The 19,740-nt window shown below is 36.1% G+C and overlaps 2 protein-coding genes across 2 annotated transcripts; both read left to right on the forward strand.

Moving 5' to 3' along the window:
• Nucleotides 1-844: 844 nt before the first annotated feature.
• xndc1 (xrcc1 N-terminal domain containing 1) lies at nt 845-6,368 on the forward strand. The gene is made up of 9 exons (XM_056262072.1): nt 845-892; nt 1,353-1,494; nt 1,592-1,747; nt 3,479-3,651; nt 3,772-3,854; nt 3,950-4,119; nt 4,215-4,281; nt 5,583-5,758; nt 5,860-6,368. The coding sequence occupies exons 1-9, from the start codon at nt 848-850 to the stop codon at nt 6,111-6,113; spliced, it is 1,266 nt and encodes a 421-aa protein (XP_056118047.1). The 5' UTR covers nt 845-847; the 3' UTR covers nt 6,114-6,368.
• An 853-nt stretch (nt 6,369-7,221) lies between these two features.
• trpc2b (transient receptor potential cation channel subfamily C member 2b) lies at nt 7,222-19,499 on the forward strand. Its single transcript, XM_056262071.1, has 13 exons — nt 7,222-7,602; nt 8,999-9,691; nt 12,033-12,242; nt 12,334-12,498; nt 12,722-12,896; nt 14,492-14,692; nt 14,784-14,946; nt 15,053-15,145; nt 15,363-15,555; nt 15,640-15,767; nt 16,394-16,469; nt 16,566-16,680; nt 18,527-19,499. The coding sequence occupies exons 1-13, from the start codon at nt 7,588-7,590 to the stop codon at nt 19,438-19,440; spliced, it is 3,141 nt and encodes a 1,046-aa protein (XP_056118046.1). The 5' UTR covers nt 7,222-7,587; the 3' UTR covers nt 19,441-19,499.
• Nucleotides 19,500-19,740: the final 241 nt, after the last annotated feature.

Genomic DNA, 19,740 nt, shown 5'->3' on the forward strand with positions numbered 1-19,740 from the left:
GAAGGGAAAGTCACAATAACAACTCATTTGCAAAGGAAATATATCTATTTGATTTCAATGCAACGGTCAACTATAAATCCCAGTCAGGTTTTTCATGTTTTGGTTTCACTCAGGCATACATGTAAGATATGTGCAGATATTTTATCAAATTGTGATTTTTTTTTAACATGAAACATTCTCCATTAAAAGGTTAAAAAAATGAATAATTTGTATCTGATTGTTAGTAGACAGACTTAATGCTTTGTCTTGCTCGGGTTTAGCGTGTACCAAGCACTATTTTAAGAAGAAGATATACTGTATATCTGCAGCTGTCTTCAGCTTTTCCTCAGGACAACTTGGGGAATTCTGAACTCTAGGTTACAGACAGAACAGCTGGGCATCGAGGATGAGATTACTGAGGAAGAACTGGAAATATGAATAACAAGTGGAAAAACACGAAATTTCATGTTATGAGTTTATACACCCTTATTACCTTTAAATATGATACAGAATATTGATAATATGTTTTTTCCCCCCAGAAAATTAATTTGAAAATAGATTTGACTTTTGGTCAATATAAATTGCCTATCATAACTCGGCTTTTATTTATTTTTTTACTGGAACTGGCCACAGTGCAGATCTTGAATAAAAATTACCTTTGTGATAAATCAGTTGATTAAATTGATTTTAAATTCATATATAATTCAAATCATTAAAAAAATATAAAGACCACGAGAGGGCATCATCTGATTTTTTGGCTGAACCGGATGAGGGCGGTGACGCCGTGGGCGGAGTTGTTTTGAGTTCAGGCGGGAAAAACGAATACGTGATGACGTACGGTGTTTCACGTTGAATGCTTGTTTTTGCGATGGCTCCCATCAAAATAAAACATATCGTCTCTTTTACATCACAGGTAAATATCTAACAGCAATTAATAATAAGTACTTGTACTGTCTAGTATTTTATAATAACTGTCATGAACAATATCACGTAATGAGGAAGAGTTCATACAGATTCAAATAATTTTATATTAGTTAATCCCGCACGGTGAAAATAGAGAGATTAAAAAATACATATAAATCAAAGTTATTTAATTTCTACTCTTTGAATGTAAGTTACTTTATATAATGCTTATAAGCATGCTATTGCATGTTATTAATTAATTGTTATGTATGTAATAATGTGAGTAATGCAAGTTATTAAAGTAACGTTCTCTCTTACATGACTGAATTGCAGGATAGTAAGAATGGTGTGAATAATCTGTGCAATGGCAGTTACAGCAGCAGGCTCTGGTTGTTATGTAACGTTATGTAATAATGAGTAATACAAGTTATTAAAGCAATAACGTTCTCTCTTACATGCCTGAATTGCAGGATAGTAAGCATGGCGTGGATAATCTGTGTAATGGCAGTGACAGCAGCAGGCCCTGGTTGTGCAGCGTTCAGGACCGCAGTGGAGTGCTGAGGGTGGAATTACAGATGGAGCGAGTCTCTGCTATAGGATTCATTGATGTTGGTGTGTTTGTTAACAGAAAAATCTTCCACTAAAATCTGATATGTGTTCTTGACATTAATATTCATGGTCTTCCTGTTTTTTTTGTTTGTTTGTAAAGGCAACTGTGGCTCTGCGTTCATTCAGTTTGATGTTGGCCGCTCCTCCTGGTCATTAGACCATCCCTATGTCACCCTGCTGCCCACTGCAACCCTCATGAGTCCAGCGGACTCCAAACAGGGCACTGGTCGCCAAAATGTGCGCATGTTTAAAAAAGGTAAAATTACTACAAATCCCTATATTTCTCTGGTATTTCTCCCTTAGGGGTTGACACTTGTAATCCTCGGTGGTCGACAATAGACAATAAGCGCAACATTTTATAATTAAATAAATGTACCATATTTTGTTTCCATAATATTTTTTCTTTAATATTTTGTATTTTGTGCAGATTTCATGATACTAGACCATATTCACCTCTAAATGATGTGGCATTTATTTTTTATACATAATATTATACAAATATATATATAAAAAAAAATATTATTTTAAATTAATACAGCATTTAAGTTAAAAACAGAGCAAAGTTATTTAAAATCCAAAGCATTGAAAGCGGATTGGTGCCATCATAAAATGTATTCCTTAGTTTATTATAAGAGTATAATTATAATAATAATACATTTTATTTATATTGTGCTTTTCTCAAACCCAAAGCGCTGCAATAAAGTGAGACCAATAGACCAATAGACTTTAACTTAAATGAGGGCCACTAAAGAGTACAAGAACCAGAAGAGCGCAGAGTGTGAGATTCTGGATAAATTGAGAATCAAGATTTCTTTTGTTTCACACAGAGATTATGATTCTCCCACGATTCTGAACAGACAACTAAACAAAATAACATGTAATTTACTAGAGGTTCTGACAAAAGGTTAATTGCTGCAGTCTATTTATAAATCTTAATTAATCTGAATGAAGTATTTAAAAAAAAATCGGTTTGAATGAATGATTCAATGGTTCACTCATTTTGTTTCATTTACTGGAGGATTCAGAGTGTTTTTTTGAACGAATAATCTTGAACGAATGATTCATTGACAAGGTGATTTACTCTATTTTGATAGCTTCCGTAGACATCAGTGTTTATATCCAAACTATAAACTTTAAAAGAATATAAAAAGAATCATTGTCATTTAGGAATGAGGTTTCGAATCATTTAGGAATGGGTGTTTGAATCGCAATCTTTTAACTATTAATCGTGCAGCTCTAACAAGGAAGGACTAATTACTTAAGACATTCTTACTTCCTTTTATGAGGTTTTTTACATTTGGATATATATTTAGACATTATCAGAGACTACTTCATTGTAGCCGATTTGTAGTTTGTATGCCAAGAAATTGGTCTGCATTTTTTGTATATCCCATTCATTTTTCTTTTTTCATAGTTGTCATGAAACGGAAGTTGTGATTTGTCATTTCTTTTCATATTTCGACATATATTTGAGTGAAATGGCTTCTCGAACAGGAAAAAATGTAGGGAGGGACTTGATTTTGTCCATCAGGAATTGATTGGATGGTTGTGGTTTGCTAATGCTGTGACATCATGTGAGTGACAGGTTGTCCTGGCCTTGTGTTATCAGAGAAGAGAAGAGATTTTGCTGCAAGACTTATTTTGATTAAAGATTATGAGGTTGCATGAATTAAAACAGATAAATCATTTTTAATAAATACCTCAATATTATATAAAAAAATGGTAAATTTGGATTTCATGGTCCATCATGAAATGATTTGAATCATGTCCACAATTTTCTTTTGTGTTCATATAGCAAGCACCACAAAAGTCACCAAGTTTCATTCCATTTCGATTAAGTAAAAAAATCAAAAGTTGTTTGGTCTAAAATGGCTGAAGAAGACCACCAGAGGGTTAAATTTGTGAACTGTATGCAAGTGCACAAGACTTAACTATGTTCATTGACACTGAAAGATTAAGATAATGTCTTAAATGTCTCCGTGTCCAGCTGATTTTCTACCTCAGGCTGCAAAGGAGAGCTGGGACAGACTGCGAGTCTCCTGCACTCAACCTTTCAACAAACGTTTGCAGTTTGGTCTGTCCTTTCTGCGCATTCGCACCATGGAGGAAGAGGCTGAAGGTGCCTCAGAGCAACATGAAGATATTGCTGATGAAAATCTGGTGAGAGGTTTCATGAAGGTTTTATCACCTTGTGTTTAAACAAATTTGCATTTTCTTATATATCCAGTGTCATAGCAGCCATTACAACTGGGTTCAATTGTTATAAATTGCTTTTCACAGCACACGCCAGAAAAGATGACATCCGTGATGGAGTGGCTATCCAGCCCAGCTATCCAAAACACGTTTTTTGGGCGAATCACAGGGTGTGTGAATTAAATGTCTGACACTTACACTTCATTTCAAAACTAGATTTGTAGTTACATGGTAGTCAGAAGCCACTCTGTACTCTCTCTTACAGGAACGACTCCTCAGATGCTCAAAGCCAAAGGAATGCTGGGAGTTTGAGTCGGGCAGAGCGCATGGTCATAGCCGCCCACTCTAACAGACGCTCTTTGTCAACATCCCCATGCAGTACCACATCCTCCAGCACAACACCTCAGCGAGGCGATGATATGAAAACCCCTCCAGGCAAGTTATTTGGCCACCACTCAGACAAAGCAAAAATAAAGAATGGTTTCAGTGGATCAAGTAAATGTTGTTTCTGTCTATACGGCTACAATCAGGTGAATTTAGGACTTCCAGTGACCAAACGAGAACCCCTCAAGAGCAAAGGAGGAAGTCTAAGGCACGGTATGAATTCAGAAAAAAGTACTGGTCAAATATGAAGGACAAACAAATCGGGGTCTTTTGCATTTGTACATTTTTGTTTTTAGTAAATGTATACTTTTATTCAGCAAGGGTGCATTAAAATGATCAAAAGTGACATTAAAGACATTATTAATGTTACAAATGATTTCAATTCCAAATAAACGCTGTTGTTTTCAACTTTGTATTCAACAAAGTATCCGGAAAAACATGTATCAGGGTTTCCACAAAAATATTAAGCAGCACAACAGTATTCTACATTGCTAATAATAAGAATGTTTCTTGAGCAGCAAATCAGCATATTAAAATGATTTTTGAAGGATCATGTGACACTGACTGAAGACTGGAGTAATGATGCTGAAAATCCAGCTTTGCATCACAGGAATAAATGACATTTTAAAATATATTAAAAAAGAAAACAGTTTTTTTATCACATTAAGTTTTATTTAATTTTAATAACATTACACTTTATTTTTCACAGTTTAACAGAAACATTTGTTAAATGTGTAGACTTTTTATAGTTATTTTTAAGGTAAAAAAAAAAACATTTTCTTTTTCCACTGAAGCACAAGATGCACTTTGGAAAATCTCAAATCGTGAAGGAGAACATGATCATCAGGTTTGACACAGATTTATGGAGGTTATGCATCTCTAGTGCTTCTGTCGTAAAAGCAAAAGACATACCAAAAATCAAGGCATTCTTAATTTAAGATTTATTTTCACTCATTGTTATGGTGATTATATAATTTGTAAGGAAATGTGTAACCATTGTAATATACATCATATACATAATTCACCCGATATAACTAAATATACCCGATTTATCATATTAACAGAAAAATATACCGGGAAAACCTGGCTTCTCTTGAGACTTCACTGCTTCAGAGCGCAGTTAATGATATGCTAAAGCCCACCCACATATTGACGTGATTGGCTACAAGGTAGTTTGTGACGTAAGAAACGCCAGCAATTTCAAACTGCGTTTTTGAGACTGTCTTTGGTTCACCGCAGTTTTAAGGAGAAAACACTCAGCAATGGTGTTGACTTATGAATTTGCACATGGTTTGTCTTAAAGCATATTAAAAACACCACATAAACATATAAACAACATTAAAAACTTGATTTTCAAGTTAGTAAATGAGAAAAATGCAAAATACATTTTTCACTAGTGGTTCTAGACTCTCTGAACAACCCTGTTGTATATTCTTCATATATATATTCTTCATTCTATTTATAATTTGTATAGACCCATACTGTGTATTCTGTATTTAATGGTGGTCATTCAGGCAGAGCCTCATAAACAGTGGCACTCCACTGAAGAGACCCAGACCTGCAGCATCCACACATGAACCCACCTCAACAAGCCCACCCAAAAGTGTCAGCAGACACAGTCAGAGCCCACAGGACACACAGGAATCTGCCCACCGGAGCTCTCCTGAGACCAGATGTCCTCTTTGTGGAGGTAATGTGATTGTGCACATGCACCTTTGGCAGAAATTTTGGCTCATCATTTACTGCTCACAAGCTCTTCTTCTTTCTTTCTTTTGCTTTTTGTCCACGTAGAATCCTTCAGTCCCGATTACCTGCCTTTCCATGCTTCCACCTGCCTGGATTGTGATCAAGCGGAGCTCATAGAAGTCAGAGAAACAGAGGTCATGATCTCACCGCACAGCAGCTCTTCTGTTTTTGGCTCTGGCACAGATGAGCATATGGTTCCATGTCCTCTTTGCTCCATCCGATTCCCCCCAGACCGTATCCAGCTGCACGCCAGCTCCTGTGGGGACACGCTAGAGCCAAGTACTGTGTGGCTGAACTGAGAGAAGAGCATTGTGGTCTCGGAAGCCTTTTCAAAATAGCAGTATGCAAATAGAAATCAGGTATTCCCTTGCTTTCTCTGGCCTTGCGTGTAAACATTGTGTGTCCTACTGGCTTATGAGTTTTAGAGAATATTCCATAAAAAGACTGTATTTTTATTGTTTTTATGGAGACAATTATGACAATGGTCATTATGTTTATACTGTGTGCCATGGGGACATTTTAATGTATGAGATGTTTGACTGGCAAACATGTTTGGACTGGCAAACACACTCTTCGTGGTATCAATTAGAATATTAAATGAAACCATTGATTTTAATTATCAATATATTCTCATAATTGTGAAATATGTGATTTAGAAAGTTTAGATTTTTTAGGATTTGCCCTGTCATTTTTCTCACTTTCTCAACAACAAAATAAATATATCTTTTTTAATTAAAACTGATATATAAATATTTATACACTACTTTTAAAAAATGTTGGTCAGTAAGATGTTTTAATGTTTTAAATAAAGTGTCTTATGCTCATCAAGGTTGCATTTATTTGATCAAAATACAGTAAAAAATAGGAATATCATGAAATATTATTATAATTTAAAATAACTGTTTTCTACTTTAATATATTTCAACTGTAATTTATTCCTGTTATGCAAAGCTGAATTTTCAGCATTATTACTCCAGTCTTCAGTGTCACATGATCCTTCAGAAATCATTACGATATGCTGATTTGCTGCTCAAGAAACATTTATTATTATTATCAAGCTTGAAAACTGTTGTGCTGCTTAGTATTTATGTGGAAACCAAAATTTTGATAAATAGATAGTCCAAAAGAAGTGTAAAAAAAATAAAATGCAACATTATTAATGCCTTTACTGTCACTTGATGAATTTAATGTGTCCTTGCAGAATAAAAGTATTAATTAAAAAAGACTTTTAAACAGTAGTGTATGTCAGGTCAAGTAACCTTTATATTTATGTAGCGCTTTTTACAATACAGATTGTGTGAACACTTATATTGCAATACGTTCTCTAATTAATTTTCAAATAGCTGGCCTGAAACGCTCTCACACTGACCCTGTGTCATGGGGCCATCCTTATTGTTGAGCCCTGCTGTTTACAGAGGTGTTGAAAGGAGGAAGTGCACTGATGGGGGAGTGGAAATTCAGAAGTCCTTAGTGAACTCTGATGGGATGCAACATAGTGTTACAGTTGCATTTTTAATTGGCCGTGTCCTTCTGGGAATTATACCTGTTATTTGGTTCGTTCACAATGTAATCATTCAGCCGTGTGTTGACTCCTCAGTGGTGGCAAACCAGTGAACTTAATCACTCTCTTCAGATCAGAATTAGAGCCTCATAAAACAGCGTTACTAACTGGCTTTTGAAGCTGCTTTGTTTGTTTTTTGATATACAGTGGACATGTGAGACATCCATTGATACAAGCCCACTGTAATATTTATTTCCCAGGTGTGACTGAAGATGGAAAACCTCACGGTAAGAAATAAAAAATATGTTCATTGTGAGAAGTTTATTTAGTAAGTATGTGTCAAAGTCTTTGGAAATTGTATCTGTTAAGTTTAGGTTATGTGACAATCTGCTAATTTTATTTCCACCAATTTTCCTGACTGTTTTTATGACATGCAAGATTATATATATACAATATATATATATATATATATATATGTATACAGCAGTTTGAATGAGTTTGTGTATATCTATATAGATTGGAAAAATACTATTTTACATTTGTCTCATTTATTAAAATGATCCCATTCTATTGCAAATTCTATTATCAACATAATAACCTGAGTGAAAAGTGACAAATTTGCCTATTTGATTATCAACCTAGAAATCGTAGAGAATATAAAATATTTCTTTGTTTGTACACCTTTTTTTGAAATCCTGAAAATTTTTCAGTCTAAGGCCACTCATTGTCAGAGGCGATATTTAAAGAACCCCCAAGATATCTTGAGTATTTCTGCTTTAATGACAAAGAAGCTGCTTATTTTATTTTATTTTTTTTACTTTTATATGAACAAAAAACTAAGAGTGGCAATATTCAAATAAGTAATTAATTCAAAGGGATAGTTCACCCAAAAACAGTTGACGGTAGCCATTGACTTCCATAGATGGAAATACTGCTATAAAATACTATGGAAGTCAGTGGGGTCCATCAACTGTCTGGTTACCGACATTCTTCAAAATATCTTCTTTTGATTTCAACACAAGAGAGAAACTCATACAGGTTTGGAAAAACTTGAGGGTGCGTAAATGATGACAACATTTTTATTTTTGGGTGAAGTATCCCTATAATTGAATTCTAGATGTTTCAACAACTGAATGTTTTCAGGGTTAACACTTTTTATGGCCAGTAAATATACGTGACTTCTCTAGTCATCGTTTTCTAGACTTTTCCAGGTTTTCAGTTAAAATAAGAAATGTCAGCTAGCATCTTGATTTGTATATATTTTTAAATCTATTTTGTCTTATTTTAAAGCTTGTTTTGTCTTGTTTTAAATCATTTTAAGCCATCTTGTGGCCCCTTGGAAGAGTTTTGTGGCCCCTTAGTCAGTCTCAGCTCCCTTTTTGAGAAGAGAACTACTATTAGAAGTCCTAAAACTTGATGTTAAATCCCACATTTTCAGTATGGACTCTTGGACATTTGTACCCCACTTTATCTTTTTTTTATTTTTTTTTTATGAACATACAATGTGACATTGCATAGTAACGCTTTAGTTTTTAGAAAATTAAACTGACAGTGTTTGAAGGAGTGAAATAGTAGAAGAACAGACAGACGTCTAGACCTCTGTGAAACAGAATCTCGTATTTCAGTTTGACGGATAGTGTTGCCATGTATTAAAATGTTTTTTTTAATCTCCCCTTTGAATAGCCAGAACAATGGCGCGAGATTGTGAACAAGAAGTTTCGCTTCCCTCCAGAGCTCCTCGGCGCCATCCGAGAGAGGAACATTTACATGGTGTCTTCGCTGCTGAAGACAGGTGACGGCATCATCCGTCAGCTGGACGACTCCGAGGACAGGCTATGGAGAGAAGCGCTGAACTTGTCCATCCGACTTGGCAATGAGGACACCATGGACACCCTTCTCCAAGGGATCAAGTTTGACTTCCGGCAGATTCACGAAGCTCTTCTGGTGGCCGTGGACACCAACCAACCTCGTGTGGTCAAGCGCCTCCTGGACCGGCTGGATCTAGAGAAGGGAAACAAGATGGATGTGCGCTCTTTCGCTATGGCCATTTTTGACCACTCCATTGACGATTCCCAGTTTGCCCCTGGAGTGACACCATTGACTCTGGCCTGTCAGAAGGATCTGTATGAAATTGTAACAATGCTCAATCAGAAAGGTCACGAAATTCCTTGGCCTCATAAAATCTCATGCGTATGTCTGGAGTGCAGGAATGGACGGCAATACGATTTGCTCAAGTTCTCGTTGTCCCGTATCAACACTTACCGAGGTATTGCCAGCCGTGCTTACCTGTCCATCACCGCAGAAGATGCCATGCTCAGTGCCTTTCGACTCAGCCGGGATCTCCGCAAGCTGTCTAAGAAGGAACCTGAGTTTAAGGTTGAGTAAAGCAGGGCTCGTGTTTTTCTAGGAGGTTTCTAGATATTTTTCATTGTAGTAGAAGTTGATAAATCCTACATGGATAATATTTACAAACTGAAATTAGAATGTACAGGTCCTTCTATAAAAATGAGCATATTGTGATAAAGTTAATTATTTTCCATAATGTAATGATAAAAATTAAACTTTCATATATTTTAGATTCATTGCACACCAACTGAAATATTTCAGGTCTTTTATTGTTTTAATAGTGATGATTTTGGCATACAGCTCATGAAAACCCAAAATTCCTATCTAAAAAAATTAGCATATTTCATCCGACCAATAAAAGAAGTGTTTTTAATACAAAAAAAGGTCAACCTTCAAATAATTATGTTCAGTTATGCACTCAATACTTGGTCGGGAATCCTTTTGCAGAAATGACTGCTTCAATGCGGCGTGGCATAGAGGCAATCAGCCTGTGGCACTGCTGAGGTGTTCTGGAGGCTCAGGATGCTTCGATAGCGGCCTTAAGCTCATCCAGAGTGTTGGGTCTTGCGTCTCTCAACTTTCTCTTCACAATATCCCACAGATTCTCTATGGGGTTCAGGTCAGGAGAGTTGGCAGGCCAATTGAGCACAGTAATACCATGGTCAGTAAACCATTTACCAGTGGTTTTGGCACTGTGAGCAGGTGCCAGGTCGTGCTGAAAAATGAAATCTTCATCTCCATAAAGCTTTTCAGCAGATGGAAGCATGAAGTGCTCCAAAATCCCCTGATAGCTAGCTGCATTGACCCTGCCCTTGATAAAACACAGTGGACCAACACCAGCAGCTGACATGGCACCCCAGACCATCACTGACTGTGGGTACTTGACACTGGACTTCTGGCATTTTGGCATTTCCTTCTCCCCAGTCTTCCTCCAGACTCTGGTACCTTGATTTCCGAATGACATGCAAAACTGAGCAACAGTCCAGTGCTGCTTCTCTGTAGCCCAGGTCAGGCGCTTCTGCCGCTGTTTCTGGTTCAAAAGTGGCTTGACCTGGGGAATGCGGCACCTGTAGCCCATTTCCTGCACACGCCTGTGCACGGTGGCTCTGGATGTTTCTACTCCACTACACTGCTTCCGCAGGTCCCCCAAGGTCTGGAATCGGTCCTTCTCCACAATCTTCCTCAGGGTCCGGTCACCTCTTCTCGTTGTGCAGCGTTTTTTGCCACACTTTTTCCTTCCCACAGACTTACCACTGAGGTGCCTTGATACAGCACTCTAGGAACAGCCTATTTGTTCAGAAATTTCTTTCTGTGTCTTACCCTCTTGCTTGAGGGTGTCAATGATGGTCTTCTGGACAGCAGTCAGGTCGGCAGTCTTACCCATGATTGCGGTTTTGAGTAATGAAACAGGCTGGGAGTTTTTAAAAGCCTCAGGAATCTTTTGCAGGTGTTTAGAGTTAATTAGTTGATTCAGATGATTAGGTTAATAGCTCGTTTAGAGACCCTTTTCATGATATGCTAATTTTTTGAGATAGGAATTTTGGGTTTTCATGAGCTGTATGCCAAAATCATCAGTATTAAAACAATAAAAGACCTGAAATATTTCAGTTGGTGTGCAATGAATCTAAAATATATGAAAGTTTCATTTTTATCATTTCATTATGGAAAATAATGATCTTTATCACAATATGCTTATTTTTTTGAGAAGGACCTGTATTATATAAAACATTCCATAATCTGATCAATAATGTGACTCTCATTTCTATTAATTTAATCAAAATATATACATTACAAAAAGCACTTTGATGATCAGCATATGTGTATGCTTTAATTGTCTATTAAAATCGATTTTGATATTTTTTTAAGTAGAATAAAGTCTAAAAATGTTAGGGTGATACAACTGCCCTGATATCATAATATAATTGATGTATATATAAATATATAAATTATATTTTAAAGTATATTAAAATAGAAAACCATTATTTTAAATTGTAATAATATTTCACAATATTACTGGGTTTTTAATCAAATAAATGCAGACCTAAAGAGACACCTGCAGACCCTCATGACTTTGAAAAAGTCTTATTGAAAATAATCATTTTAATGAAATATTTTTTTAATTATAATTAAAATAATATAAAATTTAAATAAATAATAATGACATTTTTAAAGTTCTTACTGTTAAACTTTCTCTTGAAAATGATACAAACGTTTTTCAAAACCATATGAAACCAAAATGAATACAAAGAATACATTTCTAAGAAATTAGTACCTGTGTCTTGAAAGATTTTCATTTTCTTTATAGTGGTCACTCTTGTATTTTGTGCAATGGCATGTTTTTCACAACCACTGTCTCCTTTGCTTCATACAGCCTCAGTATCTTAGCCTCGAGCAGGTGTGCCAGGAATTTGCCGTGGAGCTGCTTGGAATGTGCCGGAACCAAAGCGAGGTCACCACCATCCTGAACAGCTGTGGGAATCAGGATGAGGACAGCGAGGACGAATTGGACCATCAGGCCTTTGAGGAGGGCATTCCAAACCTTGCTCGCTTGAGGCTTGCTGTCAACTACAATCAAAAACAAGTAGGAGCTTTAACACCTCTGAGCAAGAAAAAACTGTATTGATATTTATCCATGTATTTGGCTAACCATTGGCTTCTTGTTTGTTCTGCAGTTTGTAGCTCACCCCATCTGCCAGCAGGTGCTCTCCTCCATCTGGTGTGGGAACCTTTCAGGTTGGAGGGGCAGCAGAACGGCATGGAAGCTTCTGGTGTCTTTTGGTATCTTCCTGACCATGCCTTTCCTTTGCCTAATCTACTGGATCGCACCAAAGTCAAAGGTTTGCCATAATAAAATATTATTTTTGCTGCTTGTTAAATTTGCATAACTAAAATGAGCATTTTGTTTCCACTAAATGTATTTGTGTCAAATCTACTTATACAGAATATACAGTATTATACAGGGAAACACCCTGGACAGATGGCCACTCCATCACAGGACTATTCTAAGGCTTTTTCAACTAAATTGTAAACCATGTTGTGGTCTTATTTTTGTCTTCTCAGATGGGGAAGACAATAAAGATCCCAGTGATTAAATTCCTCCTCCATTCGGCTTCATATATGTGGTTCCTGATCACGCTACTGGGGGAATCCATTGCCATGGAGGTGTATCGGGACAGCTTTGCCTCTCGTCAGCACACCATCCTGCACAGCTCTTTCCACATGGTCTGGGTGGTTGGTAAGTCCCAGGAACCACACTTCTTGAAAAATGCTTATGAGAAATTGATTGGAATACAGTACTAGATTAATTTTTCTGCAAGATCTTCAACTTCATTTTTGAGCGTTACACATGAAATATTTGCGAAACATGTATTCAAAATGTATAAAAAAAATACAATAAAATCCAATTTATACATACAATGATGATAAGCATATGCTCATGTTTTAAATTTCTTTTTTCAAAAACAGCCGAAAGGCCGTTGAACGTCCACGATCAAATACTGAAACAGTTTGTTGATAAAAATGACTTTGGTGTGTAAGCTAAAAAAAAATCTAAGTTCAACAAGGAGAAGAGCTCGCACACATTATAGTAGAGAATTTCTTAGAAAAAATACAGAGACAGACAGTAGCACACCTGATTCTATTTAATTTTTATTTATTTTTTTACCATATTGGTTAATAAAAAGTTAATAAAAAAACCATATACCTGAATAGCTATGAGTGTACACTAACATTCAAAAGAATACCAGACTGCGCAAAAAACTCAAACATTTGCATAAAGTAAAAAAATGTAAGAGTGATACAACTGTTTTGATATCATAATGGAAAAAAAGCCTAATTTAAAAAAAATGAAACTATTATTTAAATAAAGCTGGTTATTAATATTTGTTAAATTGTGTCTTCCAAATCAAAGTCATATGGTCCAACCATCATGTAGAAACATGCAGAAAAAACAACAAAAGAAAATGATTATTGACAAGATCAATAAATCTCTTAAAATATCAGAAAATTTAACCTATTTTAAAGGGTTAGTTCATCCAAAAATGAAAATTCTGTCATCATTCACTCATTATTATGTCATTCCAAACCAGTAAGACTTTCATTCATCTTTGAAACACAAATGAAGATATTTTAATGAAATCTGAGAGATTTCTGTCCCTCCATTGACAGTCTAGATATCGTAAAACTAATCCATATGAATCAAGCGATTTAGTCCAAATTTTCTTAAGAGATACGATCGCTTTATATGATGAACAGATTGAACACACGAGAAAGAACCTCATTGGTTCTCACACGTCAAGCGAACATGCTTGAGCCTCCCTTTACCATATCTGTGTGTGAGTTGATGAATGTGTGAATTAAAGCCTAAATTAAATCTGTACATCATATAAAGCGATCGTATCTCTTCAGAAAATTTTAGACCAAACCCCTCGATTCATATAGATTAGTTTTATGATCTCTTTATGAACCTTTTGAAGCGTCAAACTGGTAGTTGTGTAGACTGCCAAAAAAAGATCTTCATTTTTGTTTCGAAAATGAACGAAAGTCTTACAGGTTTGGAACGAAATGAGGATGAGAAATGACAGAATTTTCATTTTGGGGGGAACTATCACTTTAAGCCAAGGTCAGTTCAGGTTGTAAAATGTCATGTGGTGTGACTTCCCCCCAAAATAATGATATTTATGAATTAACAATTCATAATATTTGAAAATATATTTTTTTAAATATACTGTATATTTGAAAACCATTTTGATTAAGATGAAAATATAGTTCTGCATTACACATGAATCATTCTAAAACAACTATTTAGTAATCATTAATCATTTAAAACAGGTTTTTTCTGGTTCGAGTGTAAGGAGGTTTGGATCGAGGGCTTGAAGTGTTACTTCCTGGACTGGTGGAACTGTCTGGATGTGATGGTTCTTAGCATGTACCTGGCTTCATTCGCCCTGAGAGTGGTCATCATGCTCAAGGTCCACTTCCTCTGCCAGTTACCCGACAACCAGGATGAGTGTGTCTACTTCAACAACACTCGTGAGAGAAAATACTTCATTAGGCATCACAATTTAGCCTACAATATGGCATCTGACTGGCCTACTGCAGTAACGTGTTTGTGGCTTTACAGTGCGCGATGAGTGGCATCAGGAGGATCCCCAGTTCATCGCCGAGGTGCTGTTTGCAGTGACCAGCATGCTGAGTTTCACTCGCTTGGCCTACATCCTGCCAGCACACGAGTCTCTAGGTACCCTGCAGATCTCCATTGGAAAGATGATTGACGACATGATGAGGTATTCAGCTGCGACAAGACCTGGTCGTGTTGATTATAAAGATTAATAGTATCGTGAGAAGCACATTCTGGTGCTCTTTGTTCAAGATGCTTCTTTTTCTCTCCAGGTTTATGTTCATTTTGGTGATCATTGGAACCGCCTTCCTGTGTGGCATCAACAATGTCTATGTCCCATTTATGATGTCCCCTAATCTTGGAAGGTATTTCCCAGCCTACAAAAATGTTGCTAATAATAATACCCGATAATTGAATGAAGGTTCTATGAACTTGACTAGAGGAATGCTTGTTTATAGCTTTGAAAGAACCTTGCATGAACATTAGCTTAAAGTTCTGAGCAGCTGCAGAAATCGAATCAGTGAGCTGAATTTTGAGATAATCTTCAAAATGGAACAACGCCACATACATTTACATTCACAGATTAAATGAAACCTTCAGCTTCCTCTTCTGGACAATGTTTGGTATGGCCGACCAGACCTATGTGGACATGCCTGAGTTTGTTTTGGCTGAGTTCGTTGGCAGAATCCTTTATGGCATCTACACCCTGATCATTGTCATTGTACTTCTAAACATGCTCATTGCCATGATCACCAACTCTTTTCAGAAAATTGAGGTAAACTGGAGGAACTGACCCTGATGTAACGTGTACAGTAAAAATGCAGGCTTGGTGTTTGACTCAAACTGTTCATCCCTGTAGGATGATGCTGATGTAGAGTGGAAATTCGCCCGTTCAAAGCTCTACCTGAGTTACTTCAGAGAAGGACTGACTATGCCTGTCCCCTTCAACATCATCCCCTCTCCAAAGGCCTCTTTCTATCTTTTAAGGTTGCTGATTTTCTTATTTGAATGAGTCCATTATTAAGGAATCAGCACAAGGACAACACAATTTTCTTTTTTTTTTTTTTCTTTTTTTAAACTTAAATATAAAAGTTGGATCTAAAAAGATTTAATGTATTATTTTTTTAGTTACATAAAAAAAAACATTATACAAATGCATTAAATAAACTTTGAAATATTTTTATTTATTCATCATTTTAAAAAGTGATTTATTAATGTACTATTTATTATTATTATATTTAACTACATTTAAAATACAACAATTAAATAAACAGCTATTTGTTCATTTGAAAAGGGGTTTATTAATGTATTATTTATTATTATATATAACTCAATTTAAAATACATTATTTAAACAGCTATTTAGAGTATGTCAAATTTGAAAACATTGTTACATTTAACTTTTAAACCATTCATTAAATACTTGGCTTTTTAAATGCCACTATTTATTAGTCAAGTGATAGATTTATGTGCATTTTTTAAATGATAAATTAATAAACTGATCATTTATTCCATTATTTTATTTTCAAGTGGCACTTTTTAAGTGTTTATTAAAAAAAAGTAAAAGGGAAAATATTAATTTTAATCCTAGAGTTTTTTCCCTTTATATTTAAGAGGGATTTTCAGACGGATCTGCTGCTGCTGCTTCAACTGTAACTCTGCTCAAGACTACCCTCCACTCACGTCTATGGTACACTTTTTTTCAAGATTATAAAATACATTACTGTGCAGCATGTTGGATAAAACCCATTCTTCCATTTGCTTTGTTTGAAATGCAACACTGAAGGATGACGCGGGCTCAGGGGAGAACCGGATTCCCTACAGACAGCAGGTCATTCGTGCTCTGGTTCAGCGCTATATCGAATCTGCCAGGAGAGAGTTTGAAGAAACCAAACGCAAAGGTAAGACTGATAAGGTGTTTTTGAATCTGTTCATCATGTTTTGTTATAGACCCCATCCATTGGATCGGATTAGTTTAGTCTGTTAGTCGTGAGGTCATCTCTATGCTAGTGTACTTTTAAAAGTTTACTTTTAGCACACATTTTTAATGTACCAACTTCTCCATATAATATTGATAATTCATCTTGACCACAGGGCCATGCAGTTTTTTTTATCCAATCAATTGCTCTCTAGAATAAGCATGCCCCTCCCCCAGTACCAACTACAACTGACTCAGGGGCCGTTTACCCGAGATGATTTTTAACTTAAAAACGGAAAATATGTTATGCGTTTCGGTCGTTCATTTACACGACAACAGCATTTTGGAGGTCTGAAAATGCAAACTTTCGAAAATGGGTTTCAAAGTGCAGGTTTTTGAAAACGATACTGTTATCGTCTCTGTGTAAACTACAAAAACATGAATTTGATAAAATTGTGATGTCATGTACGTTACGTCTTCAGCTTATAGGCGTGAAGTGTTTCTTTACAAATTGACATTGCCCTCTACTGGCCTCGCATGAATAATACAGCATTTTTAGATGTTTTCGCGGATCCATGTGAACGGGATCGTTTTGACAATAGTACTGTAATGCACAATAGTACTGTAATGCACAATAGTACTGTAATGCACAGGAAATGCACAGGAAAACGTTCAACTTTTCTGTTTTTAGTACATAGATGTCGTGTAAACCAGAATTATGTGTTTCTATGGTAACACGGAGCCCTGTACATGACGTGCAAACAAAAATATATATCGTGGCCACAAATTAAGAATTCATTCCCTCCCTCATTTTGTATTAAATAAAACAAAGGAACAAATTATTACAACATGGCCACGATTTAGTAAAACGAGGTAATTAATTATTATACCATTCTCACGATTTACTTAAAACGAGGGAACGAATTTGTAAAACGTGAGTAGTAAGTCGTGGGAACGAAAAAATAAAATAAAAAGAAATTCCCGCATGTCCTGTGCAGGACTCTGTAAACATTATCAACAGCAAAATTAATCGGTGTAATTTGAGTAATCAATAGACAAAACCACAATAAGACAAACAGTTTTTAACAGTTGTTGATAAAATGTATTTCATTTATTTAGTGTATTTAGCAGGACTTTAGGCACTAGTTATTATACTCTGTGCTAACTACATTAAACTGCATTGTATGTCTTTCGTTTATTTATATATTCATTTTGCATTACTAACACATTAACAATAGTCAATAATAGTTATTAAACAGAAATATTAGGAGATAATTAATAAACTACATTTTACAGCTGAAACGGACACTATTTTGAGTATTTACGCATTATATTGCCGCCGTCAGCTCCCAAAAGATTCAGTTTACAAGAAGTAATTATGAGCTGTACAAGGATGTGAACGGTATTTACAAGTTGGAATCTAATAATCACGGTAATTCCGACATGACCCCAAAACAGGAAACACATTAACACAGGAAATAAAACTGCTCTCTGAAAGTTTTTAATGGGGTCTTTATATATAGATAGAAAGAAAGAAAGAAAGAAAGAAAGAAAGAAAGAAAGAAAGAAAGAAAGAAAGAAAGAAAGAAAGGCCTCGTGACTTTCCAGGGGCTACAAATCACACTTTTAACACCAGGCTTCCTCATATATTAATTTTTTTTTGGTTTAGTTCATTTCTGGGAATCCTAGTTCTTAGTTCTTCAAAGAAAAACAAATTGTTTAGAGGGTTAAAAAATATCTTCAAACCCCCCCAATATATAACTATATTCATACTATAGTTTTCACATCCAGTGAAAATGCTGAAATGATCTGGAATGTCTTTCTTGTAGATGTTGGGAACAGGATCACAGAGCTGAATAAAGTGATCAGCAAGCTACACTCAGAAATGAAACAGATTCACAAGGACATGTCTGACTACTCAGACAACACCAAACCAGACCCATCAGGAGGCTCTTCTTTCCTGGGGAAGTACATCATCGGAGCCAAAAACAACTTCAAGGACTTCGACATCAGCGAGAGAAAGACTGCTCCACTGCATGAGGTTGTACATCATGAAGAACCAGCGGAGACTGTAAAAGAGAAGCATGAAGAGACTGTAGACGTGCAGGAGTCACCGACCACTGACACAGAGGCAGACGGGAAGTCAAATGAAGAGCAAAGCAGTGAGGGAGAAATGGATGACATGAACGGGACAGAGGAGGGAGGAAATGAGACAGAAATTGATGATGCCATCGAGATTAGCATGGAGGAGGAGGGTGCTGAGAAGAACACAGATACAGAGAATACAAGTGAGACAGTCATAGATATAGAGTCCCATTCAGACGCTGAGAGTGAAGCCAGTGGAAAAAGAGAAGATGAGACGGTGACAGAGAAAACCAAAGATAATATAGAGGAAATGAATACAGATGAGGCAACAGGAGGATCAGATCTAAATGAAGCCGAGACAGAGGAAAATGGAGAGGTTGAGGAAAACAATGGAACGACAGAAGATATTAATGAGGATGTAGTTGAAGTCGTCAATGAGGGAAGTACAAGTGAGGGCATTAAGTTTGACCTGAGCCAGACAAGCCTAGTGAGTCTTTTAGCAAAGAGGATTGAGGAAAAGCTAGAGAAGAAAACCCCACTAGTGACGAATTTCACTTTCAGTGGAGACCAAGCATCATCTCCAACTGGTAGCGATGGCTCCCAAGACACTGGTTTTGGTTCTCAAGTATTTGAGTCCTCCTCAACTAGTAGCCCTTAATGACGGCAATCGGTTTTCTAAGATTAGTTCAAAACAACTAGCTTGTGAAAACCATAAACCTAGTTGAAAGCATTGTTTTAGTTTTTTTTAAGATGATAAAATGCTTTATGTTAGTGGCATCAGAAAGTATTTGGACACATTTGTCACTGAAAATGTCTTAATGTTAGGGTTACATTTGAAAACAAAATATCAAAAGTCGCAGCTGAAAACAAATTATGCTAGTGCGTTTATATTTTCTCAAAAGTAACTTTTGGTGGACGAAGTCTGTTCACACAGGTGTAGTTCATCACATTATCTATG

The sequence above is a fragment of the Rhinichthys klamathensis genome, unplaced genomic scaffold, assembly GCF_029890125.1.
Source record: "Rhinichthys klamathensis goyatoka isolate OS25496 unplaced genomic scaffold, OSU_Roscu_1.1 h1tg000191l_1, whole genome shotgun sequence".
Taxonomy (NCBI): domain Eukaryota; kingdom Metazoa; phylum Chordata; class Actinopteri; order Cypriniformes; family Leuciscidae; genus Rhinichthys; species Rhinichthys klamathensis.

Coding starts and splice junctions, on each gene's coding strand:
- xndc1 (XM_056262072.1), top strand. CDS start 848: ATGGCTCCCATCAAAATAAAACATATCGTCTCTTTTACATCACAG. Junction 1,495..1,591: donor TATAGGATTCATTGATGTTG/GTGTGTTTGTTA, acceptor TTGTTTGTAAAG/GCAACTGTGGCTCTGCGTTC. Junction 1,748..3,478: donor TGTGCGCATGTTTAAAAAAG/GTAAAATTACTA, acceptor CTCCGTGTCCAG/CTGATTTTCTACCTCAGGCT.
- trpc2b (XM_056262071.1), top strand. Junction 16,470..16,565: donor ACCCTCCACTCACGTCTATG/GTACACTTTTTT, acceptor GCAACACTGAAG/GATGACGCGGGCTCAGGGGA. Junction 16,681..18,526: donor TGAAGAAACCAAACGCAAAG/GTAAGACTGATA, acceptor TCTTTCTTGTAG/ATGTTGGGAACAGGATCACA.